Source organism: Heterodontus francisci, unplaced genomic scaffold (assembly GCF_036365525.1).
Source record: "Heterodontus francisci isolate sHetFra1 unplaced genomic scaffold, sHetFra1.hap1 HAP1_SCAFFOLD_323, whole genome shotgun sequence".
Classification (NCBI taxonomy): Eukaryota; Metazoa; Chordata; class Chondrichthyes; order Heterodontiformes; family Heterodontidae; genus Heterodontus; species Heterodontus francisci.
The window spans coordinates 968,953-994,177 of record NW_027141078.1 but is presented as its reverse complement, the minus strand read 5'-3'; the positions used below and the strand labels follow the sequence as shown (position 1 = coordinate 994,177).

At 47.1% G+C, this 25,225-nt stretch overlaps 1 protein-coding gene across 1 annotated transcript in view; it reads left to right on the top strand.

Annotated features, from left to right (window-relative positions):
• Window positions 1–32: 32 nt before the first annotated feature.
• Window positions 33–25,225, top strand: part of LOC137361951 (C-type lectin domain family 10 member A-like) — a 63,692-nt gene continuing 38,499 nt past the window's right edge. Inside the window, exons 1-4 of the mRNA XM_068026541.1 lie at window positions 33–340; window positions 1,246–1,317; window positions 2,999–3,088; window positions 4,004–4,123. Coding sequence (XP_067882642.1) covers window positions 274–340; window positions 1,246–1,317; window positions 2,999–3,088; window positions 4,004–4,123 — 349 coding nt within the window. The 5' untranslated portion in view covers window positions 33–273. The remainder of the gene's footprint in view (window positions 341–1,245; window positions 1,318–2,998; window positions 3,089–4,003; window positions 4,124–25,225) is intronic.

Below are 25,225 nucleotides of genomic sequence, written 5' to 3'. Positions count from 1 at the left end.
CAGAGATAGGGAGGGTTGTCTGGGTCCCAGAACAGCGTGTAGTGGAGAGAGAGACAGAATGTGGGAGAGACAGTGCACAGAACGTGTGAACCATTTTGTGACATTTTCACCCAAACAGATCCCAGGAGATAGTGGCTTTTCGAGAAGGAACAAGCAAACTGAAAGGAGGAAGTTACATGTCCCCTGTGGAAGGGCTGACTCACAGAGTGTGAAGAGAGCTATCCAGCCAGAGACGAGGGACTGGGGAGATACTCTCCCCGTCGGAAAACAGACATGGATCAGGACTGCACCTACATGAATGTCCAATTCACCAAGAAGGAGTATCCAGATCCCACTGAATGTAGGTTCAACTCTTGACTTTTGGCAGACGGACAGAGAGAGAGAGAGAGAGAGAGAGAGATGGAGAGACATAGAGAGAGAGAGAGAGAGACAGAGAGAGAGACAGAGATGGAGAGACATAGAGAGAGAGAGAGAGAGACAGAGAGAGAGACAGAGATGGAGAGACAGAGAGCGAGAGAGACACAGAGAGAGAGAGAAAGAGAGAGACAAGAGAGAAGGAGAGAGAGAGACAGACAGACAGACAGAGACAGACAGAGACAGAGAGAGAGAGAGAGACAGAGAGAAAGAGAGACAGAGAGAGACTGTACCTGTCCTGGGGAGTGTTTGATTTGGACAGTGTAGAGGGAGCTTTACTCTGTATCTAACCCCCCCGTACTGTACCTGTCCTGGGGAGTGTTTGAGGGGGACAGTGTAGAGAGAGCTTTACTCTGTATCTAACCCCCCCGTACTGTACCTTTCCTGGGGAGTGTTTGATGGGGGACAGTGTAGAGGGAGCTTTACTCTGTATCTAACCCCCCGTACTGTACCTGTCCTGGGGAGTGTTTGATGGGGAAAGTGCAGAGGGAGCTTTACTCTGTATCTAACCCCCCCGTGCTGTACCTGTCCTGAGGAGTGTTTGATGGGGGACAGTGTAGAGGGAGCTTTACTCTGTATCTTACCCCCCGTACTGTACCTGTCCTGGGGAGTGTTTGAGGGGGGACAGTGTCGAGGGAGCTTTACTCTGTATCTAACCCCCCGTACTGTACCTGTCCTGGGGAGTGTTTGATGTGGGACAGTGTTGAGGGAGCTTTACTCTGTATCTAACCCCCCGTACTGTACCTGTCCTGGGGAGTGTTTGAGGGGGGACAGTGTCGAGGGAGCTTTACTCTGTATCTAACGCATCACCATTCGTGCTTCTTTATAAAGATGATGCTGGGATGTCGTACGCTGAGCTGAATTTTACTCCAATCTCTCCGGTTTCCAAAACTGTTCCGACAGGTATGTATGGATTTGCTGGGTTCCCGCATGGTCCGGATCTGTCTCACTCTTGCTCGTCCAAACTGTTTGCTCTGCATCGTACATGATCGAATTCTAGATTCTGGAGCGGTTCCTGCAGATTGGAAGGTTGCAAATGTCACCCCACCCTTTAGGAGACAGGAGCGAGAGAAAACAGGGAAGTACAGACCTGTGGGCCTTCCACCAATCGTAGGGAAAATGCTGGAATCTGTTTCCAAAGGATGACACAAAATTAGGCGGGAATGTGTGTCGTGAGGAGGATGCAAAGGCGGCTTCAAGGGGATTTGGACAGACTTAGTGAGTGGGCAAGAACGTGGCAGAGGGAAAATAATGTGGAAAAATGTGAAGTTATCCACTTTGGTGGGAGGAATAGATGTGCAGAGTATTTCGTAAATGGTAAGAGATTAGAAAGTGTAGATGTGCGAAGGGTGTCCGTGTCAATAAGTCACTGAAAGCTCATTAAGAAGGCTAATGGCATGTTAGCCTTTATCGCAAGAGGATTTGAGCGCAGGAGTAGTGTAGTCTTGCTGCGATTGTACAGAGCCTTGGTTAGACCGCACCTGGAGTACTGTGTGCCGTTTTGGTCCCCTTACCTTAGGAAGGATATTATTGCCACAGAGGGAGTGCAACGAAGGTTCACCAGACTTGTTCCCGGGATGGCGGGACTGTCCTGTGGAGAGAGATTGGGGAAACTAGGCCTGTATTCTCTAGAGTTTCGAAGAATGAGAGGTGATCTCATTGAAACTTACAAAATACTTAAAAGGACAGCCTTCTGTTGCAACCAAGATGGGAGGAATGCGCTGTTAATTCAGTCCCACTTCTCCACAGGTCACAACCTATATTTAAGTTTTCCCCCTGACCAATACGGTCAATCATGTTTCCCAGAATAAAATGCAGTAACCTGATTTCTTTAACAAAATTATCGGTTTATTACGAAGCAGGTCTTAACCAGTCATGAACTGAAGCATGAAAACCCAGCTTGAGATTTCTAAAGTTCCCTTTTTACCTTAGCCCCTCACGCTCCCACACACACAAACACCGGGAAAATAAAAGTGATTTTTGTGCAGAGCTCTGTTACAGGCAAAAAAAAACCCACTTAGGCTGAAGGCTTGCTCATTCTCAAAAAAAATGCAGAAGAGGCATACGGTCTAGCCTCCGAGTGCACGTAGACGGATCACAGGAAACTTTTAGAACTGTTCTTTTGAGAATTAACTGAGCAGGCTTTTCTTCAAACGTTCGGAAAGAATTTGATCACTTCCCTCTTCTTCTTCAGCAGCAGGCTAGCGTAGCCCCGGGCCAAAGGTAAACACGCCGACATGAAAAACGAAAGCGTGCGAGTTTTCTGCTCTCGGGTGCGCAACTGTCACTTCTCGGTCCACAGCTTCCCCCAGTTACCAGGGTTTCTGTTCTATTTTCAGCTTGAGTCAGGCCAGATCTTTCAGCGCCCCGTTGATGTCCTGCTCTTGAAAAGGCCTCGGTTCCGACATTCCTCAAAATCTATTGTTAACAAAAACGAGGAGCACTTTCAAAACACAACCGTGTCCGTGCGCGCAACCATGCTGTGCTCTTTCCCTTCCGCGTCACTCCAACGTCAGTTGGATCCCCAAGGAACCCCGCCCTTAACATTCTCTCTCTCTCTTCCTCTCTCTCTCTCCGACTCTAGGAGGTGATACAGAAACGTCGTACGCGCAGGTCCAGTTCTCCACTCAGGTTCACCCACCAACTCAGGCAGCGGAACTGACCCCGCCCAAAGGTGAGTGATGGGTCATCGCCCGAGCGTGGGTCAGAGGTCGCGACGGGGATGGGAGCTGTCGGCTGGGGTTGGGAGCGGGGACTAAAAGCAGAGTTGTTCCAATCTCTCGACCCCTGATATTGAGAAAATTCCGAACAAATCATCCCTTAACCAGCTCGGAATCCTGGGAATGCAAGCTTAATTTGTGTAAACTCTCCTCGTCATTTAACCCTACGACCCTCCCTGTATCTCAAACCTCCTCCAGCCCCCGACAACCCATCCCTATCTCTGTAACCTCCTCCAGTCCCCAACAACCCTCCCTATCTCTCAAACCTCCTCCAGTCCCCTACAATCCTCCCTATCACTGTAACCTCCTCCAGCCCCCTACAATCCTCCCTATCACTGTAACCTCCTCCAGCCCCCTACAATCCTCCCTATCTCTGTAACCTCCTCCAGCCCCCTACAACCCCTCCCTATCTCTGTAACCTCCTCCAGTCCCCTCCAACCCTCCCTATCTCTGTAACCTCCTCCAGCCCCCGACGACCCTCCCTATCTCTGTAACCTCCTCCAGTCCCCTCCAACCCTCCCTATCTCTGTAACCTCCTCCAGCCCCCGACGACCCTCCCAATCTCTGTAACCTCCTCCAGTCCCCCTACGACCCTCCCTATCTCTGCTGCTTTAAGACAACTGCGAAAACCTCCCTCTCAGAACGAGCTGTCTGTCGCCTGCCTTAATCTCTCCGCACGTGGCTCGGGGCTGGATTTCCCCCGATTAACAGGGCTGCAGGTCTGTCTGGGACGTTCAGTGTGTGATATAAAAGGGACATGGCCACATCAGAACACGCCAAAAAAATTGTACAGCTCATTTATGCTCTACTGCGCTCCAGGGGAAAACCCATTTACAAATCACTGAGCAAGCAACATTTCTCTCTTTGAGGTGAAACACAGACGGACGCAGCTGGAGGCAACGGGCGGATAAATTCGACATTGCTTCCTCTTGTGGGCCTGGTAATATTAATCTGTGCATTGGCGATTATTATCGGGCTCACTGTGCATGGTATGTAGACATCACGTTCACTGTAACACTGATATATCCCACACCCCTCACTGTAACACTGATATATCCCACACCCCTCACTGTAACACTGATATATCCCACACCCCTCACTGTAACACTGATATATCCCACACCCCTCACTGTAACACTGATATATCCCACACCCCTCACTGTAACACTGATATATCCCACACCCCTCACTGTAACATTCTGATATATCCCACACCCATCACTGTAACACTGATATATCCCACACCCCTCACTGTAACACTGATATATCCCACACCCCTCACTGTAACACTGATATATCCCACACCCCTCACTGTAACACTCTGATATATCCCACACCCCTCACTGTAACACTGATATATCCCACACCCCTCACTGTAACATTCTGATATATCCCACACCCCTCACTGTAACACTGATATATCCCATACCCCTCACTGTAACACTGATATATCTCACACCCCTCACTGTAACACTGATATATCCCACACCCCTCACTGTAACACTGATATATCCCACACCCCTCACTGTAACACTGATATATCCCACACCCCTCACTGTAACACTGATATATCCCACACCCCTCACTGTAACACTGATATATCCCACACCCCTCACTGTAACACTGATATATCCCACACCCCTCACTGTAACACTGATATATCCCACACCCCTCACTGTAACACTGATATATCCCACGCCCCTCACTGTAACACTGATATATCCCACGCCCCTCACTGTAACAATGATATATCCCACACCCCTCACTTTAACAATGATATATCCCACACCCCTCACTGTAACACTGATATATCCCACACCCCTCACTGTAACACTGATATATCCCACACCCCTCACTGTAACACTGATATATCCCACACCCCTCACTGTAACACTGATATATCCCACACCCCTCACTGTAACAATGATATATCCCACACCCCTCACTGTAACACTGATATATCCCACACCCCTCACTGTAACACTGATATATCCCACACCCCTCACTGTAACACTGATATATCCCACACCCCTCACTGTAACACTGATATATCCCACGCCCCTCACTGTAACACACTGATATATCCCACACCCCTCACTGTAACACTCTGATATATCCCACACCCCTCACTGTAACACTGATATATCCCACACCCCTCACTGTAACACTGATATATCCCACACCCCTCACTGTAACACTGATATATCCCACACCCCTCACTGTAACACTGATATATCCCACACCCCTCACTGTAACACTGATATATCCCACGCCCCTCACTGTAACAATGATATATCCCACACCCCTCACTTTAACAATGATATATCCCACACCCCTCACTGTAACACTGATATATCCCACACCCCTCACTGTAACACTGATATATCCCACACCCCTCACTGTAACACTGATATATCCCACGCCCCTCACTGTAACAATGATATATCCCACACCCCTCACTGTAACACTGATATATCCCACACCCCTCACTGTAACACTGATATATCCCACACCCCTCACTGTAACACTGATATATCCCACACCCCTCACTGTAACACTGATATATCCCACGCCCCTCACTGTAACAATGATATATCCCACACCCCTCACTTTAACAATGATATATCCCACACCCCTCACTGTAACACTGATATATCCCACGCCCCTCACTGTAACACTGATATATCCCACGCCCCTCACTGTAACAATGATATATCCCACACCCCTCACTGTAACACTGATATATCCCACACTCCTCACTGTAACATTCTGATATATCCCACACCCCTCACTGTAACACTCTGATATATCCCACACCCCTCACTATAACACTCTGCTAGATCCCACACTCCTTACTGTAACACTCTGCTAGATCCCACACTCCTTACTGTAACACTCTGATATATCCCACACCCCTCACTGTAACACTGATATATCCCACACCCCTCACTGTAACACTGATATATCCCACACCCCGCTCTGTAACACTGATATATCCCACACCCCTCACTGTAACACTGATATATCCCACACCCCTCACTGTAACAATGATATATCCCACACCCCTCACTGTAACACATATATATCCCACACCCCTCACTGTAACACTGATATATCCCACACCCCTCACTGTAACACTGAAATATCCCACACCCCGCACTGTAACACTGATATATCCCACACCCCTCACTGTAACACTGATATATCCCACACCCCGCACTGTAACACTGATATATCCCACACCTCTCACTGTAACACTGATATATCTCACACCCCTCACTGGCACACTGATATATCCCACACCCATCACTGTAACAATGATATATCCCACACCCCTCACTGTAACACTGATATATCCCACACCCCGCACTGTAACACTGATATATCCCACACCCCTCACTGTAACAATGATATATCCCACACCCCGCTCTGTAACACTGATATATCCCACACCCCTCACTGTAACACTGATATATCCCACACCCCTCACTGTAACAATGATATATCCCACACCCCTCACTGTAACACTGATATATCCCACACCCCTCACTGTAACACTGATATATCCCACACCCCTCAATGAAACACTGATATATCCCACACCCCTCACTGTAACACACTGATATACCCCACACCCCTCACTGCAACACTGATATATCCCACACCCCTCACTGTAACACACTGATATAACCCACACCCCTCACTGTAACACTGATATATCCCACACCCCTCACTGTAACACTGATATATCCCACACCCCTCACTGAAACACTGATATATCCCACACCCCTCACTGTAACACACTGATATACCCCACACCCCTCACTGCAAAACTGATATATCCCACACCCCTCACTGTAACACACTGATATAACCCACACCCCTCACTGTAACACTGATATATCCCACACCCCTCACTGTAACACTGATAAATCCCACACCCCTCACTGTAACATTGATATATCCCACACACCTCACTGTAACACTGATATATCCCACACCCCTCACTGTAACACTGATATATCCCACACCCCTCACTGTAACACTGATATATCCCACACCCCTCACTGTAACACTGATAAATCCCACACCCCTCACTGTAACATTGATATATCCCACACACCTGACTGTAACACTGATATATCCCACACCCCTCACTGTAACACTCTGATATATCCCACACCCCTCACTGTAACACGGATATATCCCACACCCCTCACTGTAACAATGATATATCCCACACTCCTCACTGTAACACTCATATATATCCCACACCCCTCACTGTAACACTGATATATATCCCACACCCCTCACTGTAACACGGATATACCCCACACCCCTCACTGTAACAATGATATATCCCACACCCCTCACTGTAACACTGATATATCCCACAATCCTCACTGTAACACTGATATATCCCACACCCCTCAGTGTAACACGGATATACCCCACACCCCTCACTGTAACACTGATATATCCCACACCCCTCACTGTAACAATGATATATCCCACACCCCTCACTGTAACACTGATATATCCCACACTCCTCACTGTAACACTCATATATATCCCACACCCCTCACTGTAACGCTGATATATCCCACACCCCTCACTGTAACACTGATATATCCCACACCGCTCACTGTAACACGGATATACCCCACACCCCTCACTGTAACACTGATATATCCCACACCCCTCACTGTAACACTGATATAACCCACACCCCTCACTGTAACACTGATATATCCCACACCCCTCACTGTAACACGGATATACCCCACACCCCTCACTGTAACACTGATATATCCCACACCCCTTACTGTAACACTGATATATCCCACACCCCTCACTGTAACACGGATATACCCCACACCCCTCACTGTAACACTGATATATCCCACACCCCTCACTGTAACAATGATATAACCCACACCCCTCACTGTAACAATGATATATCCCACACCCCTCACTGTAACACGGATATACCCCACACCCCTCACTGTAACACTGATATATCCCACACCCCTCACTGTAACAATGATATATCCCACACCCCTCACTGTAACACTGATATATCCCACACCCCTCACTGTAACACGGATATACCCCACACCCCTCACTGTAACACTGATATATCCCACACTCCTCGCTGTAACAATCATATATATCCCACACCCCTCACTGTAACGCTGATATATCCCACACCACTCACTGTAACATTGATATATCCCACACACCTCACTGTAACACTGATATATCCCACACCCCTCACTGGAACAATGATATATCCCACACCCCTCACTGTAACACTGATATATCCCACACTCCTCGCTGTAACAATCATATATATCCCACACCCCTCACTGTAACGCTGATATATCCCACACCACTCACTGTAACACTGATATATCCCACACCCCTCACTGTAACACTCTGATATATCCCACACCCCTCACTGTAACACGGATATACCCCACACCCCTCACTGTAACACTGATATATCCCACACTCCTCACTGTAACACTGATATATCCCACACCCCTCACTGTAACACGGATATACCCCACACCCCTCACTGTAACACTGATATATCCCACACCCCTCACTGTAACACTGATATATCCCACACTCCTCACTGTAACACTGATATATCCACACCCCTCACTGTAACACTGATATATCCCACACCCCTCACTGTAACACTGATATATCCCACACCCCTCACTGTAACACTGATATATCCCACACCCCTCACTGTAACACATATATATCCCACACCCCTCACTGTAACACTGATATATCCCACACCCCTCACTGTAACACTGATATATCCCACACCCCTCACAGTAACACTGATATATCCCACACCCCTCACTGTAACACTGAAATATCCCACACCCCGCACTGTTACACTGATATATCCCACACCCTCACTGTAACACTGATATATCCCACACCCCGCACTGTAACACTGATATATCCCACACCTCTCACTGTAACACTGATATATCTCACACCCCTCACTGGCACACTGATATATCCCACACCCCTCACTGTAACAATGATATATCCCACACCCCTCACTGTAACACTGATATATCCCACACCCCGCTCTGTAACACTGATATATCCAACACCCCTCACTGTAACAATGATATATCCCACACCCCGCTCTGTAACACTGATATATCCCACACCCCTCACTGTAACACTGATATATCCCACACCCCTCACTGTAACACTGATAAATCCCACACCCCTCACTGTAACATTGATATATCCCACACACCTGACTGTAACACTGATATATCCCACACCCCTCACTGTAACACTCTGATATATCCCACACCCCTCACTGTAACACTGATATATCCCACACCCCTCACTGTAACACTCTGATATATCCCACACCCCTCACTGTAACACTGATATATCCCACACCCCTCACTGTAAAACTGATATATCCCATACCCCTCACTGTAACACTGATATATCCCACACCCCTCACTGCAACACTGATATATCCCACACCCCTCACTGTCACACTGATATATCCCACACCCCTCACTGTAACACTGATAGATCCCACACCCCTCACTGTAACACTGATATATCCCACACCCCTCACTGAAACACTGATATATCCCACACCCCTCACTGTAACACTGATATATCCCACACCCCTCACTGTAACACTGATATATCCCACACCCCTCACTGTAACACTGATATATCCCACACCCCTCACTGTAACACTGATATATCCCACACTCCTCACTGCAACACTGATATATCCCACACTCCTCACTGTAACACTGATATATCCCACACCCTTCACTGTAACACTGATATATCCCACACCCCTCACTGTAACACTGATATATCCCACACCCCTCACTGTAACACTGATATATCCCACACTCCTCACTGCAACACTGATATATCCCACACTCCTCACTGTAACACTCATATATATCCCACACCCCTCACTGTAACACTGATATATATCCCACACCACTCACTGTAACACGGATATACCCCACACTCCTCACTGTAACACTCATATATATCCCACACCCCTCACTGTAACACTGATATATATCCCACACCCCTCACTGTAACACGGATATATCCCACACCCCTCACTGTAACAATGATATATCCCACACTCCTCACTGTAACACTCATATATATCCCACACCCCTCACTGTAACACTGATATATATCCCACACCCCTCACTGTAACACGGATATACCCCACACCCCTCACTGTAACAATGATATATCCCACACCCCTCACTGTAACACTGATATATCCCACACTCCTCACTGTAACACTGATATATCCCACACCCCTCAGTGTAACACGGATATACCCCACACCCCTCACTGTAACACTGATATATCCCACACCCCTCACTGTAACAATGATATATCCCACACCCCTCACTGTAACACTGATATATCCCACACCCTCACTGTAACACTGATATATCCCACACCCCGCACTGTAACACTGATATATCCCACACCTCTCACTGTAACACTGATATATCTCACACCCCTCACTGGCACACTGATATATCCCACACCCCTCACTGTAACAATGATATATCCCACACCCCTCACTGTAACACTGATATATCCCACACCCCGCTCTGTAACAGTGATATATCCAACACCCCTCACTGTAACAATGATATATCCCACACCCCGCTCTGTAACACTGATATATCCCACACCCCTCACTGTAACACTGATATATCCCACACCCCTCACTGTAACACTGATAAATCCCACACCCCTCACTGTAACATTGATATATCCCACACACCTGACTGTAACACTGATATATCCCACACCCCTCACTGTAACACTCTGATATATCCCACACCCCTCACTGTAACACTGATATATCCCACACCCCTCACTGTAACACTCTGATATATCCCACACCCCTCACTGTAACACTGATATATCCCACACCCCTCTCTGTAAAACTGATATATCCCATACCCCTCACTGTAACACTGATATATCCCACACCCCTCACTGCAACACTGATATATCCCACACCCCTCACTGTCACACTGATATATCCCACACCCCTCACTGTAACACTGATAGATCCCACACCCCTCACTGTAACACTGATATATCCCACACCCCTCACTGAAACACTGATATATCCCACACCCCTCACTGTAACACTGATATATCCCACACCCCTCACTGTAACACTGATATATCCCACACCCCTCACTGTAACACTGATATATCCCACACCCCTCACTGTAACACTGATATATCCCACACTCCTCACTGCAACACTGATATATCCCACACTCCTCACTGTAACACTGATATATCCCACACCCTTCACTGTAACACTGATATATCCCACACCCCTCACTGTAACACTGATATATCCCACACCCCTCACTGTAACACTGATATATCCCACACTCCTCACTGCAACACTGATATATCCCACACTCCTCACTGTAACACTCATATATATCCCACACCCCTCACTGTAACACTGATATATATCCCACACCACTCACTGTAACACGGATATACCCCACACTCCTCACTGTAACACTCATATATATCCCACACCCCTCACTGTAACACTGATATATATCCCACACCCCTCACTGTAACACGGATATATCCCACACCCCTCACTGTAACAATGATATATCCCACACTCCTCACTGTAACACTCATATATATCCCACACCCCTCACTGTAACACTGATATATATCCCACACCCCTCACTGTAACACGGATATACCCCACACCCCTCACTGTAACAATGATATATCCCACACCCCTCACTGTAACACTGATATATCCCACACTCCTCACTGTAACACTGATATATCCCACACCCCTCAGTGTAACACGGATATACCCCACACCCCTCACTGTAACACTGATATATCCCACACCCCTCACTGTAACAATGATATATCCCACACCCCTCACTGTAACACTGATATATCCCACACTCCTCACTGTAACACTCATATATATCCCACACCCCTCACTGTAACGCTGATATATCCCACACCCCTCACTGTAACACTGATATATCCCACACCGCTCACTGTAACACGGATATACCCCACACCCCTCACTGTAACACTGATATATCCCACACCCCTCACTGTAACACTGATATAACCCACACCCCTCACTGTAACACTGATATATCCCACACCCCTCACTGTAACACGGATATACCCCACACCCCTCACTGTAACACTGATATATCCCACACCCCTTACTGTAACACTGATATATCCCACACCCCTCACTGTAACACGGATATACCCCACACCCCTCACTGTAACACTGATATATCCCACACCCCTCACTGTAACAATATAATATCCCACACCCCTCACTGTAACAATGATATATCCCACACCCCTCACTGTAACACGGATATACCCCACACCCCTCACTGTAACACTGATATATCCCACACCCCTCACTGTAACAATGATATATCCCACACCCCTCACTGTAACACTGATATATCCCACACCCCTCACTGTAACACGGATATACCCCACACCCCTCACTGTAACACTGATATATCCCACACCCCTCACTGGAACAATGATATATCCCACACCCCTCACTGTAACACTGATATATCCCACACTCCTCGCTGTAACAATCATATATATCCCACACCCCTCACTGTAACGCTGATATATCCCACACCACTCACTGTAACACTGATATATCCCACACCCCTCACTGTAACACTCTGATATATCCCACACCCCTCACTGTAACACGGATATACCCCACACCCCTCACTGTAACACTGATATATCCCACACTCCTCACTGTAACACTGATATATCCCACACCCCTCACTGTAACACGGATATACCCCACACCCCTCACTGTAACACTGATATATCCCACACCCCTCACTGTAACACTGATATATCCCACACTCCTCACTGTAACACTGATATATCCACACCCCTCACTGTAACACTGATATATCCCACACCCCTCACTGTAACACTGATATATCCCACACCCCTCACTGTAACACTGATATATCCCACACCCCTCACTGTAACACATATATATCCCACACCCCTCACTGTAACACTGATATATCCCACACCCCTCACTGTAACACTGATATATCCCACACCCCTCACAGTAACACTGATATATCCCACACCCCTCACTGTAACACTGAAATATCCCACACCCCGCACTGTAACACTGATATATCCCACACCCTCACTGTAACACTGATATATCCCACACCCCGCACTGTAACACTGATATATCCCACACCTCTCACTGTAACACTGATATATCCCACACCCCGCTCTGTAACACTGATATATCCAACACCCCTCACTGTAACAATGATATATCCCACACCCCGCTCTGTAACACTGATATATCCCACACCCCTCACTGTAACACTGATATATCCCACACCCCTCACTGTAACAATGATATATCCCACACCCCTCACTGTAACACTGATATATCCCACACCCCTCACTGTAACACTGATATATCCCACACCCCGCACTGTAACACTGATATATCCCACACCCCTCACTGAAACACTGATATATCCCACACCCCTCACTGTGACACACTGATATAACCCACACCCCTCACTGTAACACTGATATATCCCACACCCCTCACTGTAACACACTGATATAACCCACACCCCTCACTGTAACACTGATATATCCCACACCCCTCACTGTAACACTGATATATCCCACACCCCGCACTGTAACACTGATAAATCCCACACCCCTCACTGTAACATTGATATATCCCACACACCTCACTGTAACACTGATATATCCCACACCCCTCACTGAAACACTGATATATCCCACACCCCGCACTGTAACACTGATAAATCCCACACCCCTCACTGTAACATTGATATATCCCACACACCTCACTGTAACACTGATATATCCCACACCCCTCACTGTAACACTCTGATATATCCCACACCCCTCACTGTAACACTGATATATCCCACACCCCTCACTGTAACACTCTGATATATCCCACACCCCTCACTGTAACACTGATATATCCCACACCCCTCACTGTAAAACTGATATATCCCACACCCCTCACTGTAACACTGATATATCCCACACCCCTCACTGCAACACTGATATATCCCACACCCCTCACTGTCACACTGATATATCCCACACCCCTCACTGTAACACTGATAGATCCCACACCCCTCACTATAACACTGAGATATCCCACACCCCTCACTGGAACACTGATATATCCCACACCACTCTCTGTAACACTCTGATATATCCCTCACCCCTCACTGGAACACTGATATGTCCCACACTCCTCACTGTAACACTGATAGATCCCACACCCCTCACTATAACACTGAGATATCCCACACCCCTCACTGGAACACTGATATATCCCACACCACTCTCTGTAACACTCTGATATATCCCTCACCCCTCACTGGAACACTGATATATCCCACAACCCTCGCTGTAACACTGATATTTCCCACACCCCTCACTTTAACGCTGATATATCCCACACCCCTCACTGTAACACTGATATATCCCACACCCCTCAATATAACAGACTGATATACCCCACACCCCTCACTGTAACACTGATATATCCCACACCCCTCACTGGAACACTGATATGTCCCACACCCCTCACTGTAAAACTGATATATCCCACAACCCTCGCTGGAACACTGATATATCCCACACCCCTCAATATAACAGACTGATATATCCCACACCCCTCACTGTAACACTCTGATATATCCCACACCCCTCACATTAACACTGATATTTCCCACACCCCTCACTGTAGCGCTGATATATCCCACACCCCTCACTGTAACAATGATATATCCCACACCCCTCACTGTAACACTGATATATCCCACACCCCTCACTGTAACACTGATATATCCCTCACCCCTCACTGTAACACTGATATATCCCACACCCCTCACTGTCACACTGATATATCCCACACCCCTCACTGTAACACTGATATATCCCACACCCCTCACTGTAACACTGATATATCCCACACCCCTCACTGTAACACTGATATATCCCACACCCCTCAATATAACAGACTGATATATCCCACACCCCTCACTGTAACACTCTGATATATCCCACACCCCTCAATATAACAGACTGATATATCCCACACCCCTCACTGTAACACTGATATATCCCACACCCCTCACTGTAACACTCTGATATATCCCACACCCCTCACTGTAACACTCTGATATATCCCACATCCCTCACTGTAACACTGATATATCCCACACCCCTCACTGTAACACTCTGATATATCCCACACCCCTCACTGTAACACTGATATATCCCACACCCCTCACTGTAACACTGATAGATCCCACACCCCTCACTGCAACACTGATATTTCCCACACCCCTCACTGTAACGCTGATATATCCCACACCCCTCACTGTAACACTGATATATCCCACACCCCTCACTGTAACACTGATATATCCCACACCCCTCACTGTAACAATGATATATCCCACACCCCTCACTGTAACACGGATATACCCCACACCCCTCACTGTAACACTGATATATCCCACACCCCTCACTGTAACAATGATATATCCCACACCCCTCACTGTAACACTGATATATCCCACACCCCTCACTGTAACACGGATATACCCCACACCCCTCACTGTAACACTGATATATCCCACACCCCTCACTGGAACAATGATATATCCCACACCCCTCACTGTAACACTGATATATCCCACACTCCTCGCTGTAACAATCATATATATCCCACACCCCTCACTGTAACGCTGATATATCCCACACCACTCACTGTAACACTGATATATCCCACACCCCTCACTGTAACACTCTGATATATCCCACACCCCTCACTGTAACACGGATATACCCCACACCCCTCACTGTAACACTGATATATCCCACACTCCTCACTGTAACACTGATATATCCCACACCCCTCACTGTAACACGGATATACCCCACACCCCTCACTGTAACACTGATATATCCCACACCCCTCACTGTAACACTGATATATCCCACACTCCTCACTGTAACACTGATATATCCACACCCCTCACTGTAACACTGATATATCCCACACCCCTCACTGTAACACTGATATATCCCACACCCCTCACTGTAACACTGATATATCCCACACCCCTCACTGTAACACATATATATCCCACACCCCTCACTGTAACACTGATATATCCCACACCCCTCACTGTAACACTGATATATCCCACACCCCTCACAGTAACACTGATATATCCCACACCCCTCACTGTAACACTGAAATATCCCACACCCCGCACTGTAACACTGATATATCCCACACCCTCACTGTAACACTGATATATCCCACACCCCGCACTGTAACACTGATATATCCCACACCTCTCACTGTAACACTGATATATCCCACACCCCGCTCTGTAACACTGATATATCCAACACCCCTCACTGTAACAATGATATATCCCACACCCCGCTCTGTAACACTGATATATCCCACACCCCTCACTGTAACACTGATATATCCCACACCCCTCACTGTAACAATGATATATCCCACACCCCTCACTGTAACACTGATATATCCCACACCCCTCACTGTAACACTGATATATCCCACACCCCGCACTGTAACACTGATATATCCCACACCCCTCACTGAAACACTGATATATCCCACACCCCTCACTGTGACACACTGATATAACCCACACCCCTCACTGTAACACTGATATATCCCACACCCCTCACTGTAACACACTGATATAACCCACACCCCTCACTGTAACACTGATATATCCCACACCCCTCACTGTAACACTGATATATCCCACACCCCGCACTGTAACACTGATAAATCCCACACCCCTCACTGTAACATTGATATATCCCACACACCTCACTGTAACACTGATATATCCCACACCCCTCACTGAAACACTGATATATCCCACACCCCGCACTGTAACACTGATAAATCCCACACCCCTCACTGTAACATTGATATATCCCACACACCTCACTGTAACACTGATATATCCCACACCCCTCACTGTAACACTCTGATATATCCCACACCCCTCACTGTAACACTGATATATCCCACACCCCTCACTGTAACACTCTGATATATCCCACACCCCTCACTGTAACACTGATATATCCCACACCCCTCACTGTAAAACTGATATATCCCACACCCCTCACTGTAACACTGATATATCCCACACCCCTCACTGCAACACTGATATATCCCACACCCCTCACTGTCACACTGATATATCCCACACCCCTCACTGTAACACTGATAGATCCCACACCCCTCACTATAACACTGAGATATCCCACACCCCTCACTGGAACACTGATATATCCCACACCACTCTCTGTAACACTCTGATATATCCCTCACCCCTCACTGGAACACTGATATGTACCACACTCCTCACTGTAACACTGATAGATCCCACACCCCTCACTATAACACTGAGATATCCCACACCCCTCACTGGAACACTGATATATCCCACACCACTCTCTGTAACACTCTGATATATCCCTCACCCCTCACTGGAACACTGATATATCCCACAACCCTCGCTGTAACACTGATATTTCCCACACCCCTCACTTTAACGCTGATATATCCCACACCCCTCACTGTAACACTGATATATCCCACACCCCTCAATATAACAGACTGATATACCCCACACCCCTCACTGTAACACTGATATATCCCACACCCCTCACTGGAACACTGATATGTCCCACACCCCTCACTGTAAAACTGATATATCCCACAACCCTCGCTGGAACACTGATATATCCCACACCCCTCAATATAACAGACTGATATATCCCACACCCCTCACTGTAACACTCTGATATATCCCACACCCCTCACATTAACACTGATATTTCCCACACCCCTCACTGTAGCGCTGATATATCCCACACCCCTCACTGTAACAATGATATATCCCACACCCCTCACTGTAACACTGATATATCCCACACCCCTCACTGTAACACTGATATATCCCTCACCCCTCACTGTAACACTGATATATCCCACACCCCTCACTGTCACACTGATATATCCCACACCCCTCACTGTAACACTGATATATCCCACACCCCTCACTGTAACACTGATATATCCCACACCCCTCACTGTAACACTGATATATCCCACACCCCTCAATATAACAGACTGATATGTCCCACACCCCTCACTGTAACACTCTGATATATCCCACACCCCTCAATATAACAGACTGATATATCCCACACCCCTCACTGTAACACTGATATATCCCACACCCCTCACTGTAACACTCTGATATATCCCACACCCCTCACTGTAACACTCTGATATATCCCACATCCCTCACTGTAACACTGATATATCCCACACCCCTCACTGTAACACTCTGATATATCCCACACCCCTCACTGTAACACTGATATATCCCACACCCCTCACTGTAACACTGATAGATCCCACACCCCTCACTGCAACACTGATATTTCCCACACCCCTCACTGTAACGCTGATATATCCCACACCCCTCACTGTAACACTGATATATCCCACACCCCTCACTGTAACACTGATATATCCCACACCCCTCACTGACACACTGATATATCCCACACCCCTCACTGTAACACTGAAATATCCCACACGCCTCACTGTAACACTGATATTTCCCACACCCCTCACTGTAACGCTGATATATCCCACACCCCTCACTGTAACAATGATATATCCCACACCCCTCACTGTAACACTGATATATCCCACACCCCTCACTGTCACACTGATATATCCCACACCCCTCACTGCAACACTGATATATCCCACACCCCTCACTGTAACACTGATATATCCCACACCCCTCACTGTAACACTGATATATCCCACACCCCTCACTGTAACACTGATATATCCCACACCCCTCACTGTAACACTGATAGATCCCACACCCCTCACTGCAACACTGATATATCCCACACCCCTCACTGCAACACTGATAGATCCCACACCCCTCACTGTAACACTGATATATCCCACACCCCTCAATATAACAGACTGATATATCCCACACCCCTCACTGTAACACTGATATATCCCACACCCCTCACTGTAACACTGATATATCCCACACCCCTCACTGTAACACTGATAGATCCCACACCCCTCACTGCAACACTGATATATCCCACACCCCTCACTGCAACACTGATATATCCCACACCCCTCAATATAACAGACTGATATATCCCACACCCCTCACTGTAACACTGATATATCCCACACCCCTCACTGTAACACTGATATATCCCACACCCCTCACTGTAACACTGATAGATCCCACACCCCTCACAAAACACTGATATATCCCACACCCCTCACTGTAACACTGATATATCCCACACCCCTCACTGCAACACTGATATATCCCACACCCCTCACTGTAATACTGATATATCCCACACCCCTCACTGTAACACTGATATTTCCCACACCCCTCACTGTAACGCTGATATATCCCTCACCCCTCACTGTATGACTGATATATCCCACACCCCTCAATATAACAGACTGATATTACCCACACCCCTCACTGTAACACTCTGATATATCCCACACCCCTCACTGTAACACACTGATATATCCCACACCCCTCACTGTAACACTGTTATATCCCACACCCCTCACTGTAACACTGATAGATCCCACACCCCTCAATATAACAGACTGATATTACCCACACCCCTCACTGTAACACTCTGATATATCCCACACCCCTCACTGTAACACACTGATATATCCCACACCCCTCACTGTAACACTGTTATATCCCACACCCCTCACTGTAACACTGATAGATCCCACACCACTCACTGTAACACTGTTATATCCCACACCCCTCAATGTAATACTGATATATCCCACACCCCTCACTGTAACAATGATATATCCCACACCCCTCACTGTAACACTGATAGATCCCACACCACTCACTGTAACACTGTTATATCCCACACCCCTCAATGTAATACTGATATATCCCACACCCCTCACTGTAACAATGATATATCCCACACCCCTCAATATAACAGACTGATATTACCCACACCCCTCACTGTAACACTGATATATCCCACACCCCTCACTGTAACACTGATATATCCCACACCCCTCACTGTAACACTGATAGATCCCACACCCCTCACTGCAACACTGATATATCCCACACCCCTCACTGCAACACTGATAGATCCCACACCCCTCACTGTAACACTGATATATCCCACACCCCTCAATATAACAGACTGATATATCCCACACCCCTCACTGTAACACTGATATATCCCACACCCCTCACTGTAACACTGATATATCCCACACCCCTCACTGTAACACTGATAGATCCCACACCCCTCACTGCAACACTGATATATCCCACACCCCTCACTGCAACACTGATATATCCCACACCCCTCAATATAACAGACTGATATATCCCACACCCCTCACTGTAACACTGATATATCCCACACCCCTCACTGTAACACTGATATATCCCACACCCCTCACTGTAACACTGATAGATCCCACACCCCTCACAAAACACTGATATATCCCACACCCCTCACTGTAACACTGATATATCCCACACCCCTCACTGCAACACTGATATATCCCACACCCCTCACTGTAATACTGATATATCCCACACCCCTCACTGTAACACTGATATTTCCCACACCCCTCACTGTAACGCTGATATATCCCTCACCCCTCACTGTAACACTGATATATCCCACACCCCTCAATATAACAGACTGATATTACCCACACCCCTCACTGTAACACTCTGATATATCCCACACCCCTCACTGTAACACACTGATATATCCCACACCCCTCACTGTAACACTGTTATATCCCACACCCCTCACTGTAACACTGATAGATCCCACACCCCTCAATATAACAGACTGATATTACCCACACCCCTCACTGTAACACTCTGATATATCCCACACCCCTCACTGTAACACACTGATATATCCCACACCCCTCACTGTAACACTGTTATATCCCACACCCCTCACTGTAACACTGATAGATCCCACACCACTCACTGTAACACTGTTATATCCCACACCCCTCAATGTAATACTGATATATCCCACACCCCTCACTGTAACAATGATATATCCCACACCCCTCACTGTAACACTGATAGATCCCACACCACTCACTGTAACACTGTTATATCCCACACCCCTCAATGTAATACTGATATATCCCACACCCCTCACTGTAACAATGATATATCCCACACCCCTCAATATAACAGACTGATATTACCCACACCCCTCACTGTAACACTCTGATATATCCCACACCCCTCACTGTAACACACTGATATATCCCACACCCCTCACTGTAACACTGTTATATCCCACACCCCTCACTGTAACACTGATAGATCCCACACCACTCACTGTAACACTGTTATATCCCACACCCCTCAATGTAATACTGATATATCCCACACCCCTCACTGTAACACTCTGATATACCCCACACCCCTCACTGTAACACTGCTATATCCCACACCCCTCACTGTAACACTGATTTATCCCACACCCCTCACTGTAACACTGATATATCCCACACCCCTCACTGTAACACTGATTTATCCCACACCCCTCACTGTAACACTGATATATCCCACACCCCTCACTGTAACACTGATTTATCCCACACCCCTCACTGTAACACTGATATATCCCACACCCCTCACTGTAACGCTGATATATCCCACACCACTCACTGTAACACTGATATGTCCCACACCCCTCACTGTAACACTGATATATCCCACACCCCTCACTGTAACACTGATATATCCCACACCCCTCACTGTAACACTGATATATCCCACACCCCTCACTGTAACACACTGATATATGCCACACCCCTCACTGTAACGCTGATATATCCCACACCCCTCACTGTAACACTGATATATCCCACACCCCTCACTGTAACACTCTGATATATCCCACACCCCTCACTGTAAGGCTGATATATCCCACACCCCTCACTGTAACACTGATATATCCCACACCCCTCACTGTAACGCTGATATATCCCACACCCCTCACTGTAACACTGATATATCCCACACCCCTCACTGTAACACTCTGATATATCCCACACCCCTCACTGTAACTTTGATATATCCCACACCCCTCACTGTAACACTGATATATCCCACACCCCTCACTGTAACACTCTGATATATCCCACACCCCTCACTGTAACGCTGATATATCCCACACCCCTCACTGTAACACTGATATATCCCACACCCCTCACTGTAACGCTGATATATCCAACACCCCTCACTGTAACACTGATATATCCCACACCCCTCACTGTAACACTGATATATCCCACACCCCTCACTGTAACACTCTGATATATCCCACACCCCTCACTGTAACACTGATATATCCCACACCCCTCACTGTAACACTGATATATCCCAGACCCCTCACTGTAACACTCTGATATATCCCACACCCCTCACTGTAACGCTGATATATCCCACACCCCTCACTGTAACACTGATATATCCCACACCCCTCACTATAACACTGATATATCCCACACTCTTAACTGCAACACTGTTATATCCCACACCCCTCACTGTAACACTGATATATCCCACACCCCTCACTGTAACACTGATATATCCCACACCCCTCACTGTAACAATGATATATCCCACACCCCTCACTGTAACACTGATATATCCCACACCCCTCACTGTAAAACTGAAATATCCCACACCCCGCACTGTAACACTGATATATCCCACACCCCTCACTGTAACACTGATATATCCCACACCCCGCACTGTAACACTGATATATCCCACACCCCTCACTGTAACACTGATATATCCCACACCCCTCACTGTAACACTGATATGTCCCACACCCCTCACTGTAACACTGATATATCCCACACCCCTCACTGTAACAATGATATATCCCACACCCCTCACTGTAACAATGATATATCCCACACCCCTCACTGTAACACTGATATATCCACACCCCTCACTGTAACACTGATATATCCCACACCCCTCACTGTCACACTGATATATCCCACACCCCTCACTGTAACACTGATGTACCCCACACCCCTCACTGTAACAATGATATATCCCACACCCCTCACTGTAACAATGATATATCCCACACCCCTCACTGTAACACTGATAAATCCACACCCCTCACTGTAAAACTGAAATATCCCACACCCCGCACTGTAACACTGATATATCCCACACCCCTCACTGTAACACTGATATATCCCACACCCCGCACTGTAACACTGATATATCCCACACCCCTCACTGTAACACTGATATATCCCACACCCCACTGGCACATTGATATATCCCACACCCCTCACTGTAACACTGATATATCCCACACCCCTCACTGTAACGCTGATATATCCCACACCCCTCACTGTAACACTGATATGTCCCACACCCCTCACTGCAACACTGATATATCCCACACCCCTCACTGTAACACTCTGATATATCCCACACCCCTCACTGTAACACTGATATATCCCACACCCCTCACTGTAACACTGATATGTCCCACACCCCTCACTGCAACACTGATATATCCCACACCCCTCACTGTAACACTCTGATATATCCCACACCCCTCACTGTAACGCTGATATATCCCACACCCCTCACTGTAACACTGATATATCCCACACCCCTCACTGTAACACTGATTTATCCCACTCCCCTCACTGTAACACTGATATATCCCACACCCCTCACTGTAACACTCTGATATATCCCACACCCCTCACTGTAACACTGATATATCCCACACCCCTCACTGTAACACTCTGATATATCCCACACCCCTCACTGTAACACTCTGATATATCCCACACCCCTCACTGTAACACTGATATATCCCACACGCCTCACTGTAACACTGATATATCCCACACCCCTCACTGTAACACTGATATATCCCACACCCCACACTGTAACACTGATATATCCCACACCCCTCACTGTAACACTCTGATATATCCCACACCCCTCACTGTAACACTCTGATATATCCCACACACCTCACTGTAACACTGATATATCCAACACCCCTCACTGTAACAATGATATATCCCACACCCCTCACTGTAACACTGATATATCCCACACCCCTCACTGTAACACTGATATATCCCACACCCCTCACTGTAACAATGATATATCCCACACTCCTCACTGTAACACTCATATATATCCCACACCCCTCACTGTAACACTGATATATCCCACACCCCTCACTGTAACACTGATAAATCCACACCCCTCACTGTAACACTGATATATCCCACACCCCTCACTGTAACACTGATATATCCCACACCCCTCACTGTAACACTGATATATCCCACACCCCTCACTGTAACAATGATATATCCCACACCCCTCACTGTAACACTGATATATCCCACACCCCTCACTGTAAAACTGAAATATCCCACACCCCGCACTGTAACACTGATATATCCCACACCCCTCACTGTAACACTGATATATCCCACACCCCGCACTGTAACACTGATATATCCCACACCCCTCACTGTAACACTGATATATCCCACACCCCTCACTGGCACATTGATATATCCCACACCCCTCACTGTAACAATGATATATCCCACACCCCTCACTGTAACACTGATATATCCCACACCCCTCACTGTAACACTGATATATCCCACACCCCGCACTGTAACACTGATAAATCCACACCCCTCACTGTAACACTGATATATCCCACACCCCTCACTG